Source organism: Synchiropus splendidus, chromosome 6 (genome assembly GCF_027744825.2).
Source record: "Synchiropus splendidus isolate RoL2022-P1 chromosome 6, RoL_Sspl_1.0, whole genome shotgun sequence".
Taxonomy (NCBI): Eukaryota; Metazoa; Chordata; class Actinopteri; order Syngnathiformes; family Callionymidae; genus Synchiropus; species Synchiropus splendidus.
Genome location: NC_071339.1, coordinates 23,012,501 through 23,023,944, shown reverse-complemented (window position 1 = coordinate 23,023,944; position 11,444 = coordinate 23,012,501). Strand labels below are relative to the sequence as shown.

Genomic DNA, 11,444 nt, shown 5'->3' with positions numbered 1-11,444 from the left:
TAGTTAGTGCTTATGCCCCACAGGTGGGGTGTGACCTTGAGGAGGAGGAGCCCTTCTGGAGTGAATTAGATGAACTGCAGGAGAGTATTCCCAGAGGTGAGAGAGTGGTCATTGGGGCAGACTTCAATGGACATGTTGATGCAGGAAACAGAGGTGACGAGGAAGTGATGGGATTGGTATCCAGGATAGGAACACTGAAGATCAGATGGTTGTAGACTTTGCAAAAAGGAAGCACACAGCTGGATTATATTTTGTGTAGACGGTGTCACTTGAAGGAGATCAGTGAGTGTAAAGTAGTAGTGGATGAGAGTGTGGCCAGACAACATATGATGGTGGTGTGCAGGATGACCATGGTGGAGAGGAAGGTTAAGAGGGCAAAGGCAGAGAAGAAGAAAAAGTGGTGGAACCTGAAGGAGGAAGAGTCTTGTGTTGCCTTCAGGGAGGGATTGAACCAGACTTTGGGTGGCCAAGAAGGGCTTCTAGATGACTGGACAACTACAGCTGAGGTGATCAGGGAGAGAGGTAGAAGAGTTCTTGGTGTGTCATCTGGAAGAAAAGTGGATAAGGAGACTTGGTGGAGGAACGAAGAAGTGCAGGAGTGCGTACAAAGGAAGAGGTTAGCGTTAAGGTTAAGTGGTATGTTGAGAGAACAGAAGAGAGTAGGCAGGAGTATAGGGAGGCCCAGCAAAATACAAAGGTAGTGGTGTCAATGGCCAAACACAGGTCATACAAGGACTTGTATGCGAGGTTGGACAGTAAGGAGGCTGAGAGAGATTTGTACAAGATTGCAAGGCAGAGATAGAGATGGGAAGGACGTGCAGCAGGTTAGGGTGATCAAGGATAGAGAGGGAAATGTTTTGACTGATAACAGAAGTGTGTTGCTGAGATGGATGGAGTACTTTGAAGAGCTGATGAATGAGGAAAATGAGAGAGAACAAAGAGTAGAAGGAGTGACCATCGTAGATCAGGACGTGGCAAAGGTGAGTAAGGCTGAAGTGAGAGGGGCATTGAAGAGGATGAAGAGTGGAAGTGGTGGACGTAGACTTTTTGACCAGAACATTTAACAAGGTCTTTGAGAGTGACAAGATCCCTGAGGAATGGAGGAGAAGGGTGCTGGTGCCCATCTTCAAGAACAAGGGAGATGTCCAGTGTTGTGGCAACTATTGAGGGATAAAGTTGATGAGCCATACGATGAAGTTGTGGGAAAGAGTAGTGGAAAATAGACTAAGGGCAGAAGTTAGCATATGTGAGCAACAATTTGACTTCATGCCGAAAAAGAGCACCACAGATGCAGTGTTTGCTTTGAGGATGTTCATGGAGAAGCACAGAGAAGGCCAGAAGGAGCTCCATTGTGTCTTTGTGGATCAGGAGAAATTGTGGTGTTGTATGAGGAAGTCTGGAGTGGCAGAGAAGTATGTTCAAGTGGTGCAGGACATGTATGCCAGATGTAAGACGGTGATGAGGTGTGCTGCAGGTGTCACAGAGGAGTTCAAGGTGGAGGTGGGACTGCACCAAGGCTCAGCTCTGAGCCCCTTCTTGTTTGCCCTGGTGATGGACAGTTGACAGATGAGGTTAGACAAGAAACCCCTTGGACGATGATGTTTGCAGATGACATTGTGATCTGTGGTGATAGCACGGAGCAAGTGGAAGTTAAGCTAGAGAGGTGGAGGTTTGCCTTAGAAAGGAGAGGAATGAAGGTTAGCCGCAGTAAGACAGAATACATGTGTGTGAATGAGAGGGACCCAAGTGGACAGGTGAAGTTACAGGATGTAGAGATAAAAAAGGTAGAGGATTTTAAGTACTTAGGCTCAACTGTCCAGGGCGATGGAGAGTGTGAGAAAGAGGTGAAGAAGCGGGTGCAGGCAGGATGGAATAATTGGAGAAAAGAGTCAGGTGTGATATGTGACAAAAGGGTGTCGGCAAGGATGAAAGGGAAAGTGTCCAAAAGGGTGGTCAGGCCAACAATGTTGTATGGTTTGGAAACAGTAGCACTGAGGAAGAGACAGGAGGCAGAGCTGGAGGTAGCAGAGATGAAGATGCTGAGGTTCTCTCTAGGAGTGAGCAGGATGGATAGGCTCAGGAACCAGTATATCAGAGGCACAGCACATGTCAGGTGTTCAGGAAACAAAGTCAGAGAAGCTAGATGGAGATGGTTTGGACATGTACAGAGGAGAGATAGCCAGTACATTGGCAGGAAGATGTTGAGGTTGGAACTGCCAGGCAGAAGGTGGAGAGGAAGGCCAAAGAGGAGATTTATGGATGTGGTGAAGGAAGGAGGACATGAGGTTTGTAGGTTTGACAGAAGAGGAAGCAGAGGAAGCAGGGTGAGATGGAGGAGGATGATCCGCTGTGGCCACCCCTGAAGGGAGAAGCCGAAAGGAAAAGAAGAATGTACAGTAGATTTGTAGTACCTGCTTATGCTTAGTTTGAGCTCTAGTTCCCAAATTAAACTCATGTTTGGCCTTGAGCTTGTGTTGCCATAAAAGACTGGCTACAACAGTAAATAAGAGCTGCAAAGCGATCTTGTTAGAGCCAGGAACTCGGCTCCTTTGATGCCACAGTCCAGCCCTCACTCAAACAAAGGGGCTCATTGTAACTGCATGTTATTAACAGCTTTGTTCCTCCACTGATGTCTTGCTGTGATAAAGACTCAACCCTTCATCTCTAATATGATTAAGTATGTGTTCATTTCATTTTCTCCATTCATAGCCAATACAGCAGCATCTATTCACTCATGAAATTGTCACACCTGGTCTCCAACACTTCACATCAAGTTCATAGTCAAACCCAGTCTTTACCTTTTGAAATGGCTTCATTTATTCAGCAGCCACCGACTGCCCACATGAATGAACGCTCTTGACTCAGAGACAAAGACTCTGAGAATGTCTGAGGCTGAATAATACAGTTTATTGTGTCTCTATCAGTCAGCATCGCCCGTCTGAAGACTGAGCTAGCCCCATTGTACCCTTGCATTTGCATGACATGTAAAAAACGGTTAAAAAAAAATCCCACAGCTTCCAGTTCATACAATAAATAATGTAAGTCCTCAGTAGAATTAAATACTCACTTGATACAAAAACATGAGAAAACAAAACTAGTGTCATTAAAAAAAAGTGCTTTCCATCAGTATCAGTGTGTGTCCATCGTCCATGTGTCAATCAGCAGACTGTTTCTTCCGCCATCCAAAGTGCAAAAATACATTCCATCTGTTGCTCTCATTGAAAAAAAATTGCATTGACTGACATCCTTTCTGGAGCTTAACACACTGGGAAGGAACCTCTGTTGACAAGAGAGACAACCATGGAGTTTAAATGACTTCCCTTTACAAGCGGCAATAATGAGATGAGGGTAGTAAGACAGCAGCGTCACACTATGGTAAGCTGTTTTAACATTTGTCTGTATTGGGAATGCAGTGAATTTGTTTGTGGTTTATCAAGGTTTGAAGTTTGGTCCACTTGACTGAATGTCTCATGTGGTTCTTCATGATTTAATCAAGTCATAACTGTCGACGGAAGCCAGTAGTTGTGATACTTCAGTACGAGCAGGGGGTGGTTTGACAAACTGAACAAATCTGTGATTCTTGTTCCTTCACTCATTTTTCTTCCACTTATCCAAAGTCGGGTCACAGGGCAGCAGTCCTCCCTAGACTTCCCTTTCCCGCCACTTCTCTGAGAGCACTGAATCCTTGCCAGGTCCATTAAAGCCACTTTTATATGACGGTGACATTACCACGATAAGTAGGTCAACTTGGAGATTAGTGTAGTATGATCGGTTGACCTGGGAATCAGACCTGTATCAAACACCCCTGCAATCGACTTTACTTTCACTAGATCACCAAGGCACAAGCCAAGGGGGGCAACTATCGGATTTCTTGGCAGTATAAAAGCACCCACAGTAGAACCGTCATGTTTGCAAAATACTGGGGCAATCTATTTATAATATGAAGCAGGCAGAAATAGAGACAATCGCAAACTGCCATAGTTTGCTTTTGCGATTACTGCACAGCTCATCATCAGCAGGGTGACTCGAAAGGAGTCATCTTAACTGACTGGCTCGATGTTGAGCCTCTCCTGGATGTCTGAGCTTCTGTGATCTCTTTCCTACAGTCACCATCCAAAGTTTGTGACCACAGTTGAGAGTTCAGATGGTTTGCTATTTTGGAGCTTCGCCATTCATCTCATGACTGAAGGCCATCTACCATCCTGATCGTCCACCTGGGGGAGGGTCTCAAACCCAACCTGGATTGCGCATCCAACCCTTGATCCATTAATGTTCTAGCTACAGTTACCATGGAGTCATGCCAGACATAAATCAAGACTATTTGGATGAATGTAAATTCAGAACTTCAATCCATCTACACCCGAAAAAGAAATTTCTGAGCTCCTATAAATAAGCTTGAATGGTGAAAAAGTGGAGGTTTGTGAGGAATCAAAATAACACTCGAAAACCCAGTCGATACAGACTGGGTATCTTTTGATAAATGTTAAAACAGCTCACCATGAGTAACAGTGACTTTTACCTGGTTGAGGAGGGCAATCTAAAGATTTTGGACACTTAATAACTCCGGCTTCAGGTCTTCTCTGGTGTCATATGAGCTACAGCATCATGAAATGAGGAATCGGTGTCAGAATCATTGCATGCCTCTTATGGTTCTTACACTTACTGCATTTATCATTCTGAGTTTATTTAGACATTGATAGAGAGAGACAATCAGGTATTTGATGTGTAATTTCAAGACTGACTAAAATGTGGAATATGAAAAGGTGTCAGCACGTATTAACTTAACTGTCTTGAACTAATGTGGTTCCCTCTGGGTGAGAGGGCACTTCATGTTTTAGATTGAATGCCTCCTCTCACGCAACTTTTATTAAAGGATTTCCTGTTGGCATCTGATGGTGTCAAATACCTCTCAACAGTCTGTAAACACAGCCAGTGAGAGCAAAGCAGATGTAGTGTGCTCATGATTGCCTGAGATAGATAGTCTAGATTCTATGCAAATGCTAAATGGTGCTGGTGAGCGCAGATGAGTAAAGATGACTCACCCTTTTCTCCTCAGAAGAAACCTGTATAAAACGATCCCCGCTGCAAGTCCTGTGAAGACACACACCTCAGTATCACCATATGTGAATAATAAGGTAGAAACAAAGCTTTTACCAATGAGGAGAACCACGACGGCGCCAGTGATGATCACAGGGAGCGATCCTGTTGAGAAAATGATCTTATTAAACAAAATGATGGCACTAATTCTATACAGAACAATGTTTTAACTGATAAAAAGCAATGCTTTAGTCATAAAAGGCATTTTAAAACTAAGTGTGACATATATTCCATATTCCGATTAATTTCCCCAATTTTTTATGAAATCATTTTGATAAAATCATATAGCTTTTATTTTGATAGTACATGATTTCCTGCCCCTCATTTTCTTACCATATAAAACTCACAAGGATAAAAAACGTGAAAAAAAATATACACGGTATAAATATTTGTTTTAAAGTTTTATTTATTGATTGTGTTTTATGTTTTTTTATGTAATTCAGCCTTGTCTTTGGATATCATCTTAATAATGGTTTAAAAATAATCATGTGAAACAATAGCAACAAAGCTTAGTCAGCTATCTGAATTCACTGGTGTGCTGCGACAACACTTTCACGGCGTCAACAGGCTTTTTCTGGAACAGACAATGAGTTCATTTAAATCTGAAAGCATAAACATACTTTTGCAGACCATATCTGGTTCGGCCCACTTTCCGTCCTCACAGGTCACGGTTGCAGAGCCACTGGCATGAAAACGACCGCGGGCACACTCCAGCGTGATCTTCACACCCTCCGGGAAGCTCGACATCAAAATAGTTCCGTCAGTTAGGATCAGTCCTTTGTCGTCCCGAAAATTCACTTGTGGCATCGGACAGTCAGCTGCAAAAAAAAAAGTAAAATAAAAATGTAAGCATTAAAATCCAAATTACGATATGTGATTCATTTATAATGAAAGTGATGACAATCTGTTGAATTTGATAAATTTCAAATTAGGGTTCCACCATTTCATTTAAGGGTTGTTGGGGGTCCCAAACCAGATCAAATGAGAACCACTGCATGGTCCAGTACAATAGGGCGTGATATGGTTGGGCATGGCAGGGAAAGGTAGGAGTATGGCGTCTGAATGATGATTTCAAGACAATAATTGTGCTATTTACGGTGTTTATATTACGATGCTTTTGGTCCAATAATGAAATGGAAAAAACAGTTTGGGTAAAATACCTCCAAATATATTCAAGGCTGCCGAAGGGTCAGGGGTAGCTGCGACCTGATTTGGCACCACTGTTCCTCTGTTACCTTTAAACATGGGACAATGACTTTTGACGGTGGTTAAGTCTGAAACACCAAGGAGCAGTCACACCGGCATCAGAGAGCGCAACATGCAGAATCTCATGCTCATTCCATCATTCATGTACCTTCTCTGGGGGTTGCTGGTGAGGTGAGTGATTTATCTCTGTCAGCTGTTGTGGGAGCAGCAGTGGCTGTCGTTTCTGTGAACATGGAGCATCACACACCACATCTAGGTCTCGTGTGCTATGACTCAGAAACGTCTGTGGGAGTGACTTCTCTGTTAATACCTTGCATTACTGGAGTTGTCTGTACGGTTTGGGATGTGAGTCGATCTTCAGAGTTTGTGGTTGCAACTCTAAGGTCTGACAAAAAATACAATGTCGTGTCTTAATGATGGGATTGAGTTGCTGGTCGACGGCAAGCAATTGTTAGTTCACTGGCAAATCAAATGTTAGTGCGATCATTCATATGGACTGTTGAGCAAGCTGGGTGTGGAGTGATGGGAAAAGTGTTAGAAAAGACTAGAATCAGTCACCTAGGCAACAGATCACACCATAACATTTGGAAACTATAAATATCCTTGTATGAGCCGGAACATTATTAGAGCACTGTGATTATTCATTCTGACTCCAAGACTACAGCATCTGAAACATTGCCACTTCAACTGAGGAGCCAACCACATGTTGACTAAGGCACATTTTAAATGGTCGGATCATGTCGTACTTTGCTGACAATTCCCAAAGAGGTATTGAGAAATCAATAATCTTAGCTTGAAATCTGCCTTCGGGGCTTTGCGCATGACAACTTTCTGTTTTGCATTTGGACTTCTGTCTTGTCTTGTACTAAGCTTCCACCAGAAAGTCAAATTCTTCCCTGTCCTCTCATGAACCCCAAAGTTACCTGCCCAAACTCCACCCACTCCCTGTGAGGCCCAGTGCCTTGATCAGCTGCAGCTGGTTCAAGTAGAATGAAAAATCACGAGCTCAAAGCTCTAACCCAACCAAACGCACCAGGGTCTTACCTTCACATTTTGGAGGTTCAGCGTCATACTTTCCAGTTTCAGTACACCTCAAGTTTGCAAGCCCAACCAACGTATATCCATAGTCGCAGGAGTATTCAACGACGTCTCCATACTTTGGTTTCTCTGAAGACGCCCAGTTGAAGGTACCGTTGGTCACTTCAACTGGTAGAGCACAGGTCACGGCTGCAGAAACAAGAATCAGAATCCACAAAACTTTATTAATCCCAAGGGAAATTGTGTTCGTAACATGGTCTGTACACAACATATCACAATAAATTAAAGAAATAATATTATAAAGTGCAAAAAAGCTATACTAAAGAGCTTAGAGACAATGAACAATGTGCAAGAAAATGCAGTTCAAGAAGAATCCTTCATTGTAATTTTTTCAGAGATGAATTGTACGTTTTCATTGCCACAGGAAGAAAGGACCTCCTGTGGCGCTCAGTCTTTGAGATGGGTCGTCTCAGTCTGTTGGTCCATGTGCTTCTGTATTGGACCAGGAGCTGATGGAGGGGGTGTTGTCCAAGATGCTCCTTATTTTCAGGAGCATCCTACTTTCCATAACCGTCTCCAAAGAGTCAAGTTTCACCCCCACCACATCACCATCTTTGTGGATGAGTTTGTTGAGTCTGTTAATGTCCACCACCGTTAATCTGCTGCCCCAGCAAACCACAGCGAACAGAATTGCACTGGACACCACCGACTCATGAAACATCCTCAGCATTGTCCCGCAGACGTTGAAGGACCGGAGCCACCTCAAGAAGTAGAGACAACTCTATCCTTTTTTGTAAAGGGCCTCACTGTTCCGAGCCCACAGTCCAGTTTATTGTCTTGAAAGCAGCTTTTCACCGTCTCGTTCATCTGTCTAGACATGAGGAGTGAATGCGATTCAGTTCGATGGAACTTCCCCTGCAAATGAGCCTCACGCTACACTCAGTGGCACTGGGCATGTGCAAACATGTTTGGCCATGATGCAAAAACCGGTTTTCAAGTGAACATCGTTTTATCAAGTTCTGAACATAGAAAATGTTTTTTTAACAACTCTGTACTTGGATGGAAAACTTCCTCCCCCCCCCGATCGCACTGGAGCAATGAACAGCCCTTGAACTAGTGCGTTTGCACTGACTGCTGCGAGGATGTTTCTGACCAGAGACAAATGTTAATACGAGAATGGATAAGGTTTTTTAATATCAGGGTGACCACATGCACCCCAAAAGTCAGAACAGTCTGGAACACGAGGGAGCTTTCCCCAGCACGGGGCTAATTATATAAATCCTATTATACTACCGTTGGTTGTAAACATTGAAAAGGGCTAAAGTGTCATGACTCAAGCACCTCGTAGCACTGTCCTTGGTCCTGCGTAATTTCCTCTTCAAACAACATTTTCTTGAAGAACAACTGGCTCTTCAGACGTGTAATATGATACACAAGAGTGTTCTGGTACAACTATGTGTAATGAGATCCATCACATATGTGTTATAATCCAGTGTGACTTGGTCCTCAAATCTATGAAACACCGAAAACTAGTTCCTCTACAGCATATGGTTTGGAGCTTGTGTGTTCAGAATGAAGTCAAAGTCATGGATTTGTGGAACACATTTCAGAGCTTCAGCAATGTGGTTAATATTAGAGGGAAAAAATATAAACTTACGGTGACAGCTGGCTTTTCCTTTCCACCCTTTACTATAGCACTCCAAGTAGCTTACTCCCTCAATGCGGTAACTGTGGGAAGATAGTACAAAAGAGGAGTCGAGTTTACACAAGTATGATGGAGACAACATGTTCTAATGTTAGAAGTGAAGTGAAACTACGAGGCATCTGGTCATGACTTGCTCTTAAGTCTCAAGGTGAAATAGACCAGCGGGCCTAAAAACCTTTTACGGTAGAAACAATAAAAATAAAGTAGTAAGGTGCACACTGGACCGACTCACCCTTCCTTACATGTGGCTTTTATGGCAGCACCAAAAAGAGTCCCTTCGCTGAAGTCGAAGTTCATGTTGGGTATGGTTTCGGGAACACCACAGTCCCTCTCTGTGACGTAAGAGCAAACACTCAATCCAGGGATTTATCCCGCCGCTCGTAAATGCACTTTTTATCAAATAATGCAAAGCTCTCGTAAGCCTGATGGTTAGCATCCACAATTAGCACTGTGATATACATATATATATATATGTATATATATATACGTATACTGTGATATATATATATATATATATATATATATATATATATATATATATATATATATATATATATATATATATATATATATATATATATATATATATATATATATATATGGCCGCTGAGCTTCACTTGATTTGGTGAGTGAGTATAACTTCAGGCGAAGAACATGCGCTAGCATTACATCCTTATAAACCAAGTTTAGTTATTATTCCGAGGTAGTTATTTCTATTCATAAATGAAAAAATGAAAAACTAAACAAATGCTAGACTGAAGCGGTTTAGTGAGTATAACTTCAGGCGAAGAACATGCGCTAGCTTACATCAAGTTACGTTGTCAAGAATAAAATCAAATGTGGAGATCCTCAAGGGTCACTTCTTGTAATGCACTGTCACATCTTTCACAACATTCCCCTAGTGCAGAAAAACAACGGTTTGGTTGAATGACAAAGGCGGTTGTAAGGCCAACAATGTCATTGAGAGGTAAAAGAAAGGCAAAAAGCCTGACTTTGAAAATCGTTCTGCACCTGGCAACCAGTTTTACAACATGAACTCCGGAAGTCATTTCATTTTCAAAGGCTAACTTCACAATGTGTTAGTGGTCAAAATTCATAAATTTTACTCTTTTGCGACCAGTTTTTATTTTTTTGTCAGGGCACTGATGCCCGCTTTCACCTATTCAACCGTTCTAACTTCAGAATCAAGTTTTTTTTGGACATTTCCAGATTGTTGGCTTTAAGGGTCTCAGCACGTTCGATAACAGGAACGCTGTTGTCTTCATGGAGGAAGCATGTGAACATGAAGTTGCTTTTACTCAGTATTCAATTTAATTTAATTGAAGTGGTCTGCTTCAATTAAATAACTGACTTTGCAGGCCCCCTGGCCTCGAGCTTGACTCAGAATTAAAACAAATTCACGCTAAAATCGAAGATTTGGCTCACAGTTCATTTAAATCTGAAAGCATAAACATACTTTTGCAGACCATATCTGGTTCGGCCCATTTTCCGTCCACACAGGTCGCAGTTGCAGAGCCATTGGCATGAAAACGACCGCGGGCACACTCCAGCGTGATCTTCACACCCTCTGGGAAGCTCGACATCAAAATAGTTTCGTCAGTTAGGATCAGTCCTTTGTCGTCCCGAAAATTCACTTGTGGCATCGGACAGTCAGCTGCAAAAAAAATAAAAAATAAAAATGTAAGCATTAAAATCCAAATTACGATATTGTAGCTATCGAGTATATATATATATATATATATATATATATATATATATATATATATATATATATATATATATATATATGGAAAAAAGAACATTGTATATTATTATTATATATTATATTATAACCACTTCTGGTGCAGAAGGCGTCCACTCACTACCAGGTACTTTAGGGACGAGATTAAAAAGCAAAAATAATATTTTCAGAAATTGTTAAAACTTTCAATTCAACATTTTCCCCTCAATGCTAATTTCAACATCCACGCTGACGTCTGTAATGGGCATGCTGACACTAAGATAAACATTATCGCTTTTATCGCTCAGGACAGATTGGGCTCGGTTTCTCACTGACCTGCGACCTCCGCGACAAAGACACACGTGAGCAGTGCCAGAGTGAAGCTCCAGCGTCGGAACTTTGCTGTACCAGCCTCCATGAGCAGATCCAGTAGAACTAGACTCTTTCTCCTCACTCAGGCAACACAGACTGTCAGAACTAGGTGCGGGACAGTCTCGGTGTCGGTCCACTCAGGTCCTCCCACTTACTACACGCCTGCCGTCGAATGTCAAGGTAACCGTAAAGAGCTGCGGAAGTGGAGAAAAGGCCGTCAAATTAAAAGCATGGGCGACGAGGACGGTTGATATGTTGCCTGCTTTCTTTCACATAACAAAATACTTTACGGAAACAACAACGGGT

At 42.3% G+C, this 11,444-nt stretch overlaps 1 protein-coding gene across 5 annotated transcripts in view; it reads right to left on the bottom strand.

Annotated features, from left to right (window-relative positions):
- Positions 1–2,887: 2,887 nt before the first annotated feature.
- The window catches only part of im:7151449 (complement decay-accelerating factor, GPI-anchored), a 10,884-nt gene continuing 2,327 nt past the window's right edge, over positions 2,888–11,444 (bottom strand). For 3 of the 5 annotated variants that reach the window (XM_053868122.1, XM_053868121.1, XM_053868124.1), the window contains 13 exons: positions 11,103–11,332; positions 10,503–10,700; positions 9,279–9,378; positions 8,999–9,069; positions 7,348–7,530; positions 6,614–6,688; positions 6,452–6,526; positions 6,258–6,371; positions 5,718–5,915; positions 5,155–5,202; positions 5,043–5,091; positions 4,520–4,595; positions 2,888–3,279 (listed from right to left, as the gene is read on the bottom strand). In XM_053868122.1, coding sequence (XP_053724097.1) covers positions 4,538–4,595; positions 5,043–5,091; positions 5,155–5,202; positions 5,718–5,915; positions 6,258–6,371; positions 6,452–6,526; positions 6,614–6,688; positions 7,348–7,530; positions 8,999–9,069; positions 9,279–9,378; positions 10,503–10,700; positions 11,103–11,184 — 1,251 coding nt within the window. In that variant the 5' untranslated portion in view covers positions 11,185–11,332 and the 3' untranslated portion in view covers positions 2,888–3,279; positions 4,520–4,537. Of the gene's footprint in view, positions 3,280–4,519; positions 4,596–5,042; positions 5,092–5,154; positions 5,203–5,717; positions 5,916–6,257; positions 6,372–6,451; positions 6,527–6,613; positions 6,689–7,347; positions 7,531–8,998; positions 9,070–9,278; positions 9,379–10,502; positions 10,701–11,102 lie in introns of all 5 variants that reach the window. The other 2 variants (XM_053868126.1, XM_053868123.1) reach the window with 2 other exon arrangements.